The sequence below is a fragment of the Diabrotica virgifera genome, chromosome 2 (genome assembly GCF_917563875.1).
Source record: "Diabrotica virgifera virgifera chromosome 2, PGI_DIABVI_V3a".
In the NCBI taxonomy this organism is placed as follows: Eukaryota; Metazoa; Arthropoda; class Insecta; order Coleoptera; family Chrysomelidae; genus Diabrotica; species Diabrotica virgifera.
This window is the reverse complement of record NC_065444.1, coordinates 98,166,634-98,184,426: the sequence shown is the minus strand read 5'-3', so window position 1 is coordinate 98,184,426 and position 17,793 is coordinate 98,166,634. Positions and strand designations below refer to the sequence as shown.

Below are 17,793 nucleotides of genomic sequence, written 5' to 3'. Positions count from 1 at the left end.
TAAACCATTTTTGTCTATCACGTCAGGTTTTCTCACAAATTAGGGGGTATATTTGGGTATAATAACAAAATGTAAGCAATTTGTCACCTCTTTCCAACGTTATAAAATTTATTTTATTTATTAGTCATGTTCTAATCTACATTGCCGGTACACTTACATTTATTTTTTAAGCTCAAAAGTCCTTATAATAACGCTAACGCTTTCTGTCGAAGCTTCTTTTACTGCTTTTCCGGCTGTGGACTCGTTGAGGATCATCTCTTTTCATCACCCAGCAGTAGTCTGCTATCATGCTGACGTTTCATCTTCCTTGGTATCTTCTTTCCATTTCTTTGATGTCTCGGTGAAATCTTTCGCCCTGCTTTTCACTGACATTATCAATGTTTGCCGGGAAGTACTCAAGATGTGAGTGGAGAAAGTAAAGCTTATAATGCTCATGTTACAGCCAAAGTTCTTAAAGTTGTCGATCATGTCTGCGACGATTGTCTTGTAGTTTGGATCTCTTTTGTTACCGAGGAAATCGGTAACACCTAATTTAAAAGATGTCCAAGTCGCTTTTCATTTTGTTCACAAAGTTGGGATCTCTCAATAGTTTTCTAATGTCCAGTCCGACAAAGATTTCTTCCTTTAGTTTTGCCGTGGATAAACCAGGATACTGTCCACAAAGATATCTGAAACACTCCCCTTCTTTATTCAGTGCCTTGAAAAATTGTTTAATCAGCCCTAACTTAATGTGAAGTGGTGGAAGTATGACCTTTTTGGGATCCACAAAGCTTTTCCTCTCAACATTTTTAACTCCTACTTGTAGCTTTCTCTCAGGGCCCAATATTTTTTATGTAGTGTTGCTTTCTGTCTCTACTGTCCCATTCTTAGAGAAAGCAAGGGAACTTTGTATAGCCACTTTGTTGACCAAGCAGCATTGAAATAACTTTTAAATCACCACATAGTGTACATTTGTGGTCTGAGCAGCAGAGTTTGCTAACACCAGGTCATCTTCTTTGGAGAAAAAAGATACAAATTGCCTTTCCCTACATCGATACCAAGAGAAAGATGTATCCGGAACCAGCATATGTTTATTTTTTATTCTAGATCCTAAAACTTCTGCCGATTCTTTAGAAAGGCCTAGATCTCTTACTAAATCCTTCAGCTCAACATGTAAGAATGGAATGGGGATCGGTTGTGCCAGGATCATAGTATTGTACAAAATATTGCTGCTTTCTTATAATTACTCTTATTTTTGTGAAATAACTGTATTTGATAGAATGTTTTCACTATTTTTCCCGAAATCAGCGTTGAAAACAGTATGAAAATCACTTTCTCTTAATAACTCTTTATTATAATTTTGTGAAATAACTGTACGTGATGGAATTTTTTCACTATTTTTCCCGGCATTAGTGTTGAAAACATAATGAAAATCACTTATTATATTTTAAACAAATTGTTGGTCGCAGACCTGTGTTATTATATCATTTTTTGTTTGTATCCGCCCTGGACACCAGGTACTCCAGAGGCCTTCACCTGAGTCATAATAGTACTCAGCAACCCAGTAAACCTCTCTGTGTATCAATTTTTAGAGTTGCAAATCCTCGAAATTCCATAAGATGACGTGCTTAGCAGTCACACTGAGCGTTAGGTGCTTCGAAGTCGGTTCTGATGTCATATTTGTGTTCTGCAACCCCAAAACCCCCCGAGTAATCTGTTTGTTTCAATTTAATGCCGAAAATTCTCGAAACTCTAGAAGACGACGTGCCTTAGCTGTGACCCTGGACACCAGGTGCTTAGGGGGGTCGATTTTGATGACGTATTCATGTTCCGGGACCCCAAAAACAATCGAGTAACAAAATTTAGCCCTTACTGTACTGATTTTGACATGTTTATGCACTTTTGGATGGATTTTGTGCCCTGTAAATGCAATTTTGTATTTCCACCCATGTTTCTATTATAGATTTTATGACGTCATCCTGAACACAATGCAAAACGTTGATAGTCAATAGGTGCTATATTTAAAAATCCATTTATTTTTTCCTCGATGCCCTGGTCTATATAAAAAGTGAGAATAGAAAAATATTACTAAAAAAATACTAAATACTAAAAACTAAAATCAAAGAAACATAATTTAGAAAAATCTGGCTTAAGATACAGCTATCACGCCTCAATTTAATGAACAACAGGGAAACATTTAATAAATATTGAAACAGTCACTAATAAAAAATGTAAAAGTCAAAAACATAATTTAGAAAAAATCTGGGTTACGATACTCCTATCACACTTCAATTGAATGACCAACAGGGAAGTATTTAATAACATTAAAACAGTCACCTACAACTGTGAGTATTTTATAAAAAGCGGGAATAGACAAAACCCATAATTTAGAAAAAATCTGGCTTAAATATTGAAACAGTCACTACAAAAAAATGTTAACGCAAAAAACATAATTTAGAAAAAATCTGGCTTACGATACACCTATCACGCTTCAGTTGAATGACCAACAGGGAAGTATTTAATACCATTGAAATAGTCAGCTACAACTATTAGTGTTTTATATATAGAAAGTGGGAATAGAAAAATTTTATTATAAAAAAAAATGTAAAAGCATAAAACGAAAATATTCAAACCTTACTTTCATACAGATGTAAAAGTAACTAGCGAGTGCCAGTATTAATTTCCAGAATACAAGAATATTGTAATTAGTGTTTGACTACAGACTACATAGTGATAGTGTGCCTGACAATCTTCAGCTTCTGCACCGCTTACTTTGTGGGACTGCATCCTCTTCGGGTACCACCATGTTCGGCTCCTGGACATCTGTTTGTGTAAGTACTATTTTTGACACTGTATACCTACTTCCCCGCTTGGCTGTCTTCAGTAACCACCTGGCTAGACGCTGATTATCCTGATTATATTAGACCCTGACGATTAGTTTATGGGTTTTACGGTGTATTTATCCTCTGCAGTGTGTTTCTAGCCAGGATATCTCTAGCTTATGGAGTCTTCTTGTGACATGGTGGAAGAATTTCCTGGACATCCCTCCTTCCTTTTCTGGAAGCTTCCTAGGGTTGGTCTCCACTGTCAACTCCATACTGGGACTGCATATACACTGCTATAACATGGCCCTGATATAATGAAATATTCTTCACCTACGATAGAGGACTGGTCCTATATATGTAGGGTTGAATCAATCTCTTCGCCACTAATGCATTTTTCTTGACTTCCTGAATGTTTTTTGTTAAGTTTAATCTTCTGTCGATATGGTACTTGATGACCTCTTCTGACTGGGATTCTATTTCCTTTCATAGTTAGTTCTGCTCTGGTTGGTACGGTCTATTGTATAAAGATGGGCCTTCTCTGTATTGATCTTTATTTTACATTTGTGTAGCCTGCAATTCTCTCTAGTTGATTTTCAAGTCTCTCGACCATCTTTCCGTATCTTTGACTGCAGTGTAGATTGCTATATCGCCTGCATATAATAGGGTTGTGTTTGTTGTGGCTTCAGTGAGCAAATTTAGAACAAAAATATTTAACATTTTGGAAGGTGTTTAACCAGCGAAAAAGTTCCTGAAAGCGTAATAGTACTACCTACATATATCTCCAATACATAAGAATAACATAAAAACTGATCGAGCAAATTATAGAAGAATAGCAGTAATGCTAAACAACACTCCAAGCCATTGCGAAACCTAGTAGAAATAGACTTTCAAAGGCAAACACCCTCTCTGTTTAAAACAGCTACAGGTTTGAGACAAAGATGCTGTTTAGCAGCCATCAAGACACATTCTTTAGTCACTCTTTCCAAATTAACAACATCTGTAAATGGACTTTGAAATTATATCTTTTCTTGTAGGTAATCTCACAAGAAAAAATCAAGTGGCGTCAAATCTGGAGATCGAGTAGGCTAAGAAATTTAAGAAACCCGATGTATAACTCTTCAATTAAAACGGGTTTCAAGATCTAGTCTTACATCTAACCTACCATTACATACATAATTGAAAGGTTATTAACTGTTCAATATTCATTAGATTTTTAATGAATTTTGTTTTGTAAACAATTGCCTATCATTTTTTATCGGAACGAAAGAGTTATCATATTTATAATAAATAAAAATGATGTTCGGTATCGGTAATTTGAGAAAAATGTGCATTTTTTTTCAATTAGAAAGATGTAATTGCATATTAAAATATAGTTTTTTATTTCACAAAACTTTTTTTAATAACAATTTTTGATATTGTAAAATATACAGGTACTTTTTTCTTGGTCGAAATTCATATTTTTGACATACCTCGTATAGATTAATAGAAGTTTATATCTTATGGTTGCATTTTAGGTTTTAGACTATGCACAACTTTTTATGAAGAATAACTTTTTTCGTAAAATTAATAATAAAAAAGTGTAACAGTATGTGTGTGTGGTGTATTTAATTTCAGAAAACAATACCTGTTTGAAATGTAAAACGTGCTCAAACATATTTTTATTCGACCTAAAGTCCCTTTTTGTTGATTTTGTTACACCTTTGATCCTACTGTGTTTTTTAGTTCCCGATATACCAAATTCTCCTGCTCTTCGAACTTTTAATCCTTTTAACCATAACAGCAACCAAATAGGATCCCACAAAGCCCCAGAATTTCTAAATTTTCCTAAATAAACACCACCAAACACGGATCTAAACAAACCCCATCTGCAAAAACTGTTAAAGCTACAACTGTTCCTCCATCAGGCCATTAACGTGCCTTTATGGCACTAAACTTCCAAAGTGATTTAAAATTATTATGAAGGGATGTTCGCAGCCCATCACGCCCTACGGAAAAGTTTGGAATAACATTTTGGCCCTTTACACGCAACATCATATAGAACGTTACTTTGTATGAACTATTAGGAACATTAATGGGAAGAGTTAAATACCGTATTTTCACTGTATAATGAGGGTGTCGACCTCTATAGACCAGTTTTAATCTAGAAATAAGTTGTCATTGTGCTAACAATAATTTTAGTTTTAGTCGGCATATTATTCAATTAGTAATGCACAAAGGAATACTGAAATAATTGTCACAAAAACATGTACAAGTAAAGCGAAATGTTTATTAAAATGTATGTATCTGAATAGCATCGTGAATAGCTTTGGAGAGAAGGTGTCTCTTTGCCGTACTCCTCGCTGTATATCTCGCAGACTATATTTTTGTTGGGATAGCTTACGGTAGCCGTCGCATTTCGGTGGATATATTTGATTCTGTTAGTGTAGCGATGACATATCATTCTGTCAATGTTTTTAACATTTTCTGTTGGCGTATGATATCGAATGCTTTCTCGTAGTCGAAGAATATCAGTGCCAATGGTTTGTTGTATTCTGCAGACTTCTCTATTAGGTTATTTATCACTAGTACTAGTAAGTGGTCGTTAGTGCTATATTCCGATCTGAATCCGGCTTGTTCTCTATTTTGATAGAAGTCTTATGCCTGGTTGCACCAACAGATCTTAAGCTTAAGACGTGTCTTAAGCTAAGCTTACGAAACATACGCATTGCACCATTGAGTTTTAGATCAATTTTCAGCTTGCCACAATGGATTGCCACGTGGATTGCATCTTAAACTTCGTCTCAGTTAAGACGTGCTTAGATAAGAATCGAAAATTATATTGCAACGTAAGTGAGACTTAAAGCGGCCCTATCTATAAGCTGAGCTGGGCTAAGCTGGAGCTTAAGATTTGTTGGTGCAACCGTTTTTTTGATAATTTTTTTGAAAAGTTTATGCATATAAATATGTGTGATAGCAAACTGATAGGATGGTATTTTTTTTAGATATAGTCCGTCCGCTCACTCAACGAAAAAGGTACGTAATATCAATAAAAATGTTAATTCAGACAACAAACGCAATTCTTAAAATTTGTCCAATTCTTGGTTTTATTGGAACAACAAAGCGATGTTCATCAATTCATTATTTTCGTTAGTTGAGCCAATGTATTACGTTTATTGAATGGACGAACATTCATTGTGTATACCATAATCTCACTTTATTGATATTACGAACTCTGTTCATTGAGTCAACGAACACTATTTATTGAAACAACAACGTCGTTAATTGACCGACGAAGACCATTCGTTGTGCCAATAACAGTGTTATTTCTCCTAACGTATTTCGTTTATTTCTACAATTATTTCCGTTTATTGTTACAATTAATTCCGTTCATTGGCACAATAAATACGGTTATTCTTACAAGCAATTCTATTCATTGTTACAATCAGTTTCGTTCATTCCTACTATGAACGTATTTTATATTAATAATTACTGAATGCATTAGTCCAATTTATCATATTAATTGATTAATAATAATTTTTTAAATCCCCTTTTTTGTCCTTAACCTTTATAAGCAAAACGCTCAGACAGGTCGATTTAAAAATTATCAAAGTATATTATAACATCAATGTTTCGAACTTTACACGATCCCTCTTCAGGTGACAAGCGTAACTTTGATTTTTTTAATGGGAAAGTACATCATGTGACAGCTCATTTAAAAGTGTTTGAAATGGTGATTTCAAAAATGTATAACACTTTAATCATTTTTGAGAGACCAGGGGCAAAATTTCGATCGAATTATTTTTAAACGCATTCATTTTTTTGGAATCCTGAGAAAACTAATAAGTATTTTTGAAAAATTTAACCGCAGAATAAAAGACTACATTATTACTGAGGGCTGAAAGTCCCCTAGAATAAACAAAAAGTTTCTTTTGAATAGTATATTTGAAATAAAAAAATCATACTAAATTTTCTCTTTTTCACCCCTGTGACTTATTAAAATAATCATTATAGAAGTTCTCAGGGACGTCAGACCCTCGATAATACTGTAATATTTTATTCTGCGTTTAAATTTTCAAAAATACTAATTATTTTTTTCATTCAGGATTCGAAAATTAATTTTTAGTTCATCTTATAAATAACATCACAAGACAATATAAAAAGTAAACACTTTCAAACATAAGACACTGACAAGTTTATTTTTAATTAGAATGTTCTCCCGTATTTACCTTATCAGAAAAAACTTACTTTTATTCAAATATAAAAAATAAGTAATATCTTATCCTTATCTTCCTTCTACTACGGACTACACTTGGAAACAAAATGCAATTATTTTTCGGCACTTCGGTAGAGGTAACAGCATTGTTTAACAAAGAACTCTTTTTTAAACAATAGTAACACAGAGAAGCTAGGGGTATCACGATAAGGAAAAGCCGTTACATTTCAAATGGTCAAGCAAAACATTTATTGTCTCAACAACCACGATTATTGTCACAATTAACGCATTGTTTGTGGGAATTAAAGGCAGTAGTAGATTGATTAATGCATTCGTTGGCACAACAATCAGTGTACATCTATTCAATAATCATATATTACTCTATATTAACAACATTTGTACATTGTTTTAATGAAATCTGTACGTTGTCACGATAAACCAAGGTAATTGCTTGTCATCTACGAAATCAAGAACGTGAGTTGCTGCCACAATTAACAGTATTTATTAAATATACGAAACTAAGTTATTGTCTGAATAAATTGAGTGTTATTGATTAATGTACTCTAGTTATTCTCACAATTATTATTCAATCATTGTGGCAATAACCAAGTACATTCGTCAATGTCTAAAAGTTCGTTGAAACAACAAATTAAATTGTTGTGACAACGAAATACTATTCAATAATCACTGTTAATCAATATTACGAACTAAATTTTTTTGAGTGCTATAACTTTTCCCATGCGGTACGATTCATTTTCAATCAAATTAAGTCAAAACAGAAAGTGAAACGTACGCCGATGTGTGTAGTATATAGTATACAGTATACAAAATGTATATACACATCGACGTTCGTTTCAGTTTATGTTTTGACTTAATTTGATTGAAAATTTGATTGTACCGCGTGGGAAAAGTTATAGCGGACGGACTATTTATTAGATCTCCCTAATTGTGTAATAAAACAATGATTGCATTGTTCCATTGGAAAGGGGTTTTTCTTGGTAGATTCATTTGGTGAAAAATTTGTTTTTAAGTCATTTTGACTTCGTATGGTGCTACTTTTGGCATTAATTCTGATCCCTGGTTTGTGATTTCGGGCAGAGGCTGATCTTGCTTTTCGTTGATGCTCTCATACATTTCGCGATAAAAGACAATCTCGAGGATTTCGGTTTTAACCGTGGTAATGCTTTCTTCTTTGTTTTTTATTCTGTACATATTTTTGTTGCCTGTGTTGTGTTATTAAATAACGCTTCATAAATTTTATGATATTCGATGGAGAACATTTGATAATAAATAAAAAAACAGCGGTAACCTCGTTGCGACATTTATGCTTTTTACCTACATGGTTTATTTCCTTAATTTTCCACCGGTATGTTTCAAACTTAGTGCTATTTGAATATAAATATTTCATTTTTGTTTTTTTATATATTATAATGAGGGGCAAACTTTTGGAATAAATTCATTTTTTCAAGAATGGGCGATTTTGAAGACAAATCCTGAAATAGGTCTATTTTTATTTTTAAATTATGTTTTTTTGGCGTATTATATCATACTAGTGACGTCATCCATCGGGGCGAGATGACTTAATCGGTAATTTTTTTAAATTGGGATAGGGGGTCGTGAACTAGCTCGTTTGAATGGTTATTTAATTCTCTATTCAGTAATATAAATATTAGTATAATTATTTATACACGGTGCCAAAAAAATTATTTTAAATAAATTAATTGACACAAAAAAGGTATTTTTTGTGATTTCTTTAATTCAAAATACATTTTACTGCTGTCAAAAGAGAGACCAAAATGTTTATTTGACAAATAAACAGTGCTTTTCGTTTAAATTTAATCTTCAAATTCAAACAAATGTGGATCACAGTTTGAACATTGAATTTAAGCGAAAACCAACGATTATTTGTCAAATAAACATTTTTTGTCTTCTGACAGCTAGCAGTGAAATGTATTTTGAATTAAAGACATTACAAAAAATACTTTTTTTGTGTCAATTAATTAAATTAATACAATTTTTTTTGTCACCCGGTATAAATAATTATATTGATATTTAGAGTACTGAACATAGGATTCAATAGTCTTCTCATTAAAAAAAAAATCATGAACTACATCATTATGCCCAAATGGATGGCGTCACTAGTATGATATATATGCCAAAAAATCATAATTTAAAAATAAAAATTGATCTGTTTCGTTACTTGTCTCCAAAATCGCCGATTCTTGAAAGAATGAATTTATTCCATAATTTTGCCCGTCTCTATATAATTTAAAGACTGCCTTCCGAAAACACTTCGTGTAACGCCTATGCCTCACCATATACCGTGACCTAGCCAAAACGACTTTAATAGAACTTAAATTGCTTTATAAGAGAGAAAATCTGAAGTTTGAAATAACTTTTATATTTAATTTTTCTTTAAATCTTCTCCGAAACGAACAATATCCGGTCTGAGCAAGCGGGGATGTGAAAATAAAAATTTGATTTTTACTTAATCGGAAATGTCTCAAAATTAACTTTTGGTTTTTTTAGCGACCTGGAGATTCCTCGTAGGTGAGTAGGTTCACGGTATTTATACATCTTTGTAGAAGCTCCACGTTGGTGGGACATTTCTCTACAAATTGTATGACGTGTAACAAACAGTTAAATCATTGTGTTTCAGAAGCTTTTTAATAGTGCTGTCATTATGTTACAATTTGTAATGAAATTATGCAAATTTTGTTTCTATCTCTTTCTTCTTTCTGTAGTTAGTTTTGCATGAGCCTTTAAGTTTACAAAATCCAAAAGAAAAAAATTTCCTGTAGCTGGCTGTATAACATTAATCACAAAAAAGTTATTAAAATCCTGTATAAGAGGTATACAGGGTGTAACAAAAATACAGGTCATAAATTTAATCACATATTCTGGGACCAAAAATAGTTCGATTGAACCTAACTTACCTTAGTACAAATGTGCACATAAAAAAGTTACAGCCCTTTGAAGTTACAAAATGAAAATCGATTTTTTCCAATATATCAATTGAAAATGGACATGTGACATTCTTATGGCAGGAAAATCTTTAAAAAAATTATAGTGAAATTTGTGCACCCCATAAAAATTTTAGGTGGTTTTGTTCCTTTAAACCCCCCAAACTTTTGTGTACGTTCCAATTAAATTATTATTGTAGTACCATTAGTTAAACACAATGTTTTTAAGACTTTTTTGCCTCTTAGTACTTTTTCGAAAAGTAAGTTTTTATCGAGATATTTTGAATATTTGTCAAATCCACCACATATTTGTATATGGTTAAGTACGATTAGAGACTTGGTAATAATATAAAAATTTATTTATGATTTACATTTTTAGGTATATTTTGAACCATATTAAAAAAGAAGCCACATCTCGATAAAAGGTGCCTTCTCGAAAAAATACAAAGGGGCAAAAAAGTTTTAAAAACACTGTGTTTAACTAATGGTACCGCATTAATATTTTAATTGGAACGTACACAAACATTTGGAGGGTTTAAAAGAACAAAGCCTCCATAAAAAATTTATGTAAACATATTAAAAAATAAGCCTCAACTCGATAAAAACTGCCTTATCGAAAAAATACTAGGAGGCAACAAAGTTTTAAGAATATTAAATTTAACTAATGGTACCACAATAATAATTTAATTGAGACGTACACAAAAGTTTGGTGGGTTTAAGGGAACAAAACCCACAAAAATTTTTTATGGGGTGCACAAATTTCACTATAATTTTTATTTAAGATGTTCCTGCCATAAGAATGCCACATGTCCATTTTTAATAAAAAATCTCAAATAGTTTTCGATATATTCGAAAAAATTGATTTTCATTTTGTGACTTCAAAGGGCTGTAACTTTTTTTATGTGCATATTTGTACTAAGGTAAGTTAGGTTCATTCGAACTATTTTTGGTCCCAGAATATGTGATTTAATTTATGACCTGTATTTTTGTTACACCCTGTATATTTATTAAAATCCTTTAAAGGGCTATCTCAAAATCCTAGAACGTTTTCGATCTAAAATGATCATCATCAGTGCTGTTAACCTGAAATAAGTACACTTCTCCAAGAAATTAACGCACCACCTTAAAAATTGGCCATTTTTAATGTCTCGAATTTCTTAAACCTGTTGTCAGATTTAAGTGATTTTTTTAACATGTACTTAACGTGCTTAATGTGCCTTAATTCTAACAATATCGCTGTAGTAATATTGTTGCTAGACAAGTAAATTGTCATTGTATACTGAGTGTACCAATCAAACTGTGATTTTTTCTCAAAGTTTGCGTCACCCTATCTAGCATTTATAAAATACTGAAATTAATACCCAACTATAGCCTCATGTTTTCTTAACATTTTGTTTTTTGATTCATTCGCTTATGTTAGATAATAAAAAAGTTAGGTACTTGAACAACTAGCCTTGTTTTTCGTCAATACAGGGTGTTTTAAAATAAGTATGGCAAACTTTAAGGGGCAATTCTACATGAAAAAATAATGACAGTTTGCCTTATAAACGTTTGTCCGCAAATGCTTTTTTCCGAGATGAGGGACGTTGAAATTTTTCTTACAAACTGACGATCTCTTTATTGCTCTAAAACCGGTTGAGATATGCAATAATTAAATATGCAAATAATAACCGGGTTTTAAGAGATAGGTATTGTGCATTTTTTGACATACAATTAAGAATTTTATGTTCATTATTGGCGTATATAAGAGTCATATGGCCCGTATGCGCGCCAATGGTGAATATTAAATTCCTAATTGTATATCAAAAATGCGCAATAACTAGGTACCCTCTTAAACCCCACCAAATTTCATTTGCATATCTTAGCCGGTTTTAGAGCAATAAAGAAATCGTCAGTCTGTAAGAAATATTTCAACACCCCCTATCTCGTAAACGAAGCATTTGCGGACATACGTTTATAAAGCAAACTGTTATTTTTTCATGCAGAATTACCTCTTAAAAATTGCCATACTTATTTAAAAACACCCTGTATTGACGAAAAACAAGGCTAGTTGTTAAAGTACCTAACTTTTTTATTATCCAACATAAGCGAATGAATGAAAAAACACAATGTTAAGAAAACATGAGGCTATAGTTGGGTTTTAATTTCAGTATATTATAAATGCTAGAATATTCCACAGGGCCAAGCGAACTTTGAGAAAAACAGTTTAATTGGTACACCCGGTATACAATGACAATTTACCTGTCTAGCAACAAAATTATTACAGCGACATTGTTAAGGAATAAGGTTATAACCATAGAGTTATATATTAGCATAGAGAGAGTGTCATTCAGAGCGAAGTGACGACACCATATTTTTTATTTGGATTAGTGCTGTTTCACTCTTACGCATAGTAAAGCTGCGACAGTTGTCCTTCCCTTCCGTACCTATACTCACACTTAATGTCATCTTAGTTTCTCGATACAATGTGTTAGAAAGAGATGTCGCAAGCCAGTCCATGAGAACTTGTCGTCAAGACATCAAAAATTACCCATTTTTAAGGTGGTGGTCCATTAAAATGGTTATAATATGTACTTATTTCTGGTTAACAACACTGATGATGATATTTTTAGATAAAAAAGGGTTCTGCGATTTTGATGCAGCCCTTAGGGATTTTAATAAATATGTACCTTTTATAAAGGATTTCAATAATTTATTTTTCTTTAAGTTTAGTAGGTAATGCTATTTTTGATATTTTGCGGTAGTACTTACTGTACGTGGGTGAGGGTATTTCACGCAAAAAGGTGTAGTCCTTTTTTGTATGCAGCAAATAATGAAGAAAATGTATTACATTTGCTGTTTACAATGTCACTAATGCTTGCACAAAAACGCTTTTGTTAAACATTGTATAATATATTATAGTATTCTCCCCAACAGGGAGTCTTTGCTAATAAGCATAAGAATTGCAAATTGTTCAAATGAAAGTACTGGTCCTCTTTTATTCACCTAATTCTTCTGATTATTGTCTCTCTAGTTTACCAAGCAGTCGTAGTGGATTGGTAAGAGCAATAATAAACTACGATTGATATTTCCTTTTCTGTGGCATGTTGTGTTAACTCTTATTAAAGTGTTATCAAGTTGTACATTTGTTTAATATTTCAAGGCATCTCTTGTTTCTAGAATTAAATCCCGTAAGTACATACGGGTTATAAAATCATTTTTGTCTAATGGTACCTTGTTTTATATTGATAATTGTGTTTTTTTACTAAGAAGTTAATTCATTTGTCTAATCTTTCATTTTAGTGTTTGATTTGTAGTTTTAATGTGGACCTTCTAGATTAGTTTCTGATCGAGATGCCTATTTTTATTTACTTCTGATAGAAATGAGCAAACTAACCCTATGAGGAAAGAATTTAAAACTGTAGATTAATACATAGAAGAATTTTTATTTTCACGTATTTACCATACGTCAGAACAATAGGTCTTCAATGTGGTCGCTCAGTATGAGTCTAGGTATAGTTCTTGTCTAGGCAGTGATTGTCATTCGTATGTGTACATATGTAGAATGTAGAACGTTCCTTAAAATAACCGTAGTTTTGTATTAACTAAAGAAATGTATCAAAATTGGTTTGGTCTAATGAACATACTACATTTGAAAATTTCTCAACTTGGAAGATCACGTGGTTTGAATGATCTGCAGATATTCTAGTAGAATGGTAAGTAGTCCTATCTTATATTTAAATATACCTAGAACTGGATGTTTCTAACAAAATCATAATATAGGCATCTTTTATACAGGGTGTTTCATTAATAATTGTCCATATAGTAAGTGGAGAAACCTTAGCACAAAATACGAAGATTTAACCTAAAACATTTTATCTAAAAATTTAAAAACTATTTTTGCTCAGCATTTTAAAACTATTCGACGTATCCTTTTCATACTTGACTGAAAGTGCGACTACTATACACTCTACTAAATTATGATAAACAAACGTTTCTAGCTACTACCAGAGGCGTACGACAGGGGATAGTGAATGATTGACCTTCCTCAAATTCTACGCCACTGGAGGAATTACTATTTTAGTGCCATTTTTAGATTCTCCAATACTTTCTACGTAAATAATATACTCATCATTGGTAACGATAAAGTCATTAGTTTTCGAGATATTTGAAGTTAAATATGAAACGGCACAGTTATTTTGATTAATTTATGCTATGATTCATATGATTAAAATTTAAAAATTATTTGTACCCAGTACTTTAAAACTATTTGTCGTATCTTTATCACACTTGTCAGAAAGTGTAGGTACTGTACACCCTACTAAATTAAGATAAATAAACGTTTCTAGCTACTACTAGAGGCGTACGACAGGGGATAGTGTCTGGTTGACCCTTCCCAAATTCTACGCCACTGACGAAATTGCTATTGTAGTGTAATTTTTTGATTTTTCAATACTTTTCATGTAGATAATATACTCTTCATTCGTAACGATTAAATGATTAGTTTTCGAGATATTTGAAATTAAAAATGAAGCGACACAATACATTAATCAAAATAACCGTGTCGTTTCATTTTTAACTTCAAAGATCTGTCGAAAACGAATGACTTTATCGTTACGAATGAAGAGTATATTATTTTCATAGAAAGTATTGAAGAATCCAAAAATTTAACTAAAATAGAAATTCCGCCAGTTGCGTAGAATTTGGAAAGGGTCAACCATTCACTTTCCCCGTCTTAAGCCTCTGGTAATAGACAGAAACGTTTGTTTAACATAATTTAGTCGTTTTTATAGTACCTATACTTCCTGCCAAGTATGAAAAGGATACGTTGAATAGTTTTAAAATGCTGAAAAATAAAAATTTTTAAATTTTTAGATAAAACACCTTGTAACTCAGTAAGGAACCACATTTTCTTTAAGTGTTTTAGGTTAAATCTTCGTATTTTGTATTAATGTTTCTCCACTTAGTACTTATATGGACAATTATTAATGAAACAGGCGATCGAGGTTCGAGCCCCAGCCCGGTGAATAAAAAAATAAAAAGGCTGACGTCGTAGTCTAAAATTCTAAAAAGAATCTACGACTTGGTCTGGAATAAGCTGGTGTCTGATCGGCCTATGGAGGGGCGGTACGGCAAGGGATAAGGGCTTGTGGCTCGGTGACACTCCTCCATAGATCCCTACCGGAAGGGCGTTGACGCCTAAAAACGGTGTATATATATATTAATGAAACACCCTGTATACAGCACCTTCTGATATAAGATTTATATTATTCCTCTTGTAGATTAATTATAATTTCAACGAAATTTACTATTTTTGGTTTCCACAATTTTACTTTAAAATTAGTTTTGCGAAGTGGAAATCGAAACATCAAATAAACTTAATTTTAAAGTAAAATTGTGGCTTATTCCCACCAAAAATAGTAAATTTCACAAGATGCCACAAGATATTAGCTTCAGAACAATATAATTTCAAGGAATGTAACAATAGTAATTTATACTTCGTTATGTTATACACAACTTTAATATTTAGTTAGTCCACTCATTTCCTATATTTTATTTATTTTTTAATCTAATTATTCACTGGTTACTCAAGTCAGTAACCTCCTTAAAACTAATCTAAAATTAAGATGTTATTAATCTGAATACACTTCACGACGGTAATCGTTTCAGTCTACGCACTTCGGAAACATCGTGTACATTTGATTGTCTGGCCAGCACATTGGGATGCACAAGCATTCGTTTACAGTATTTCGCACTAAAACGTTGTATGGCTTCTTTGATTCTAGGGGAATTTCGTGCTACACCATCTCGTTCAGGACATACCATATACCATGGCGCGTTGACTATGGTGCGAATCACCTTATTTTGGAGCCTCTGTAAGACGTTTACATTGGAGACACTATCAGTGCCCCATAAATGAATCCCGTAGGTTTAAATTAGGGACGAACTCGAGCCGAGCACTCAATACATATATGGAAAATACATATTATTTGTAGTCTGACTTACTTATTTTCAAACAAAAGTATCAGTCATAGAGTCATAGCAGAAATAAATGAATTAGAAAAATTATTAGAGTATTAACTAAAAAATATTTACAAGCTCGTTAAGGAAAGCTCTGCCGTTTCGAAATCAGCTCGATTTGGCTCCAAAAATATTTAATTCAGCTCGAAGCTCAGCTCGCAAAAAACAAACCGGCTTGAGCTCGAAGCTCGGCTTGTCAATCTAGCTGAGCCTCGAGCTAAGCTCGAGCTGGTGACCATCCCTAGTTTAAATATGTACTCCAGGATGGACTTACATAATAAAACAATGCACAATTGTTGGATGGACAATTTTGATTTGCGGCCAATGATCCAATCTTCTTATGGTGCTTTCTCCTTTAGTGGAGGTTAGCGACTACACTGGCAAATCTGTCTCTGTCCAATGCGGCTCTAAACAAAGATGTTGAATCAAGGCCAGTCCAGTCTCTGATATTTCTAAGCCATGAAATCTGGCGAATACCGGGACCCCGTTTTTCTTCAATCTCACCTTGGATGATCAGTTGCGCGAGGCGGTACTTTTCGTTTCTCATTATGTGTACCAGGTAGCTAACTTTTCTGACTTTAGTGATTTTTAGCAGTTCCCTATCTGTACCTATTCTCCTCAGAACATTTTCGTTGGTGGTTTGGGTTGTCCAAGGTATTTTCAAGATTCTTCTATAAAATCAGAGTTCAAATGCTTCTAACTTGTTCATCAGTGTTGTGCTGAGTGTCCAGGCCTCCGTTCCATACAAAAGTATTGACCATACATAGTAATGCAATGCAAATAAGCCAATACGTATTACTTAATTTAAATATAAGCTACTTTATTTTGGTGAATGTATGTTTTTTCCAAGTTAGACAGCGATCTGAATGCATGTCGAGATGTTTGGCATCTTCGGATTGAGAAAGTTGACAATTTTTAATATGTACAGGAGGGCATATTTTGATTACTATTTAGGTTTGATTAGAGCTTTCTTGGAGTTGCTGATGGATCTATGTGGGATGCAAAAATTGCTTTATCACCTTCATACAGTGCTAACTTTGAATCCTTAAAAATGCCTTTTTTAATGCGGTAATGCAGTTTTTCATATCTTCATGATCAGATACGAAAATACTTAATTTCTAAATATTTTTCTTTTTTATTATTAAGTACATATATACATAAGCCATACTAATGTAACATGTTTTTTCCAAGGTAGACGGCGATCTGAATGCATGTCGAGATGTTTGGCATCTTCGGATTGAGAAAGTTAACAATTTTTAATATGTACAGGAGGGCATATTTTGATTTCTATTTAGGTTTGATTAGAGCTTTCTTGGAGCTGTTGATGGATCTGTGTGGAATGCAAAAATTGCTTTATCACCTACATACGGTGCTAACTTTGAATCCTTAAAAATGCCTTTTTTAATGCGGTAATGCAGTTTTTCATATTTTCATGATCAGATACGAAAATACTTAATTTCTAAATATTTTTCTTTTTTATTATTAAGTACATATATATACATAAGCCATACTAATGTAACATGTTTTTTCCAAGTTAGACGGCGATCTGAATGCATGTCGAGATGTTTGGCATCTTTGGATTGAGAAAGTTAACAATTTTTAATATGTAAAGGAGGGCATATTTTGATTTCTATTTAGGTTTGATTAGAGCTTTCTTGGAGCTGTTGATGGATCTGTGTGGAATGCAAAAATTGCTTTATCACCTACATACGCTGCTAACTTTGAATCCTTAAAAATGCCTTTTTTTAATGCGGTAACGCAGTTTTTCATATCTTCATGATAAGATACGAAAATACTTAATTTCCAAATATTTTTCTTCTTTATTATCACGTAT

General features: G+C 32.7%; 1 protein-coding gene across 6 annotated transcripts in view; it reads left to right on the top strand.

The window, feature by feature from the left end:
* LOC114333341 (sestrin homolog) overlaps positions 1–17,793 on the top strand; it is a 388,509-nt gene that overhangs the window by 210,160 nt on the left and 160,556 nt on the right. Inside the window, exon 2 of one of the 6 annotated variants that reach the window (XM_028283203.2) lies at positions 9,526–9,546. The exons of 4 other annotated variants lie outside the window; for them this stretch is intronic. Coding sequence is in view for 1 of the 2 variants with exons in the window: in XM_028283200.2 (XP_028139001.1) it covers positions 2,784–2,810 (27 nt within the window). In the remaining variant the exon portion in view is untranslated. Of the gene's footprint in view, positions 1–2,768; positions 2,811–9,525; positions 9,547–17,793 lie in introns of those variants that run through there. One more of the 6 variants, XM_028283200.2, reaches the window with a different exon arrangement.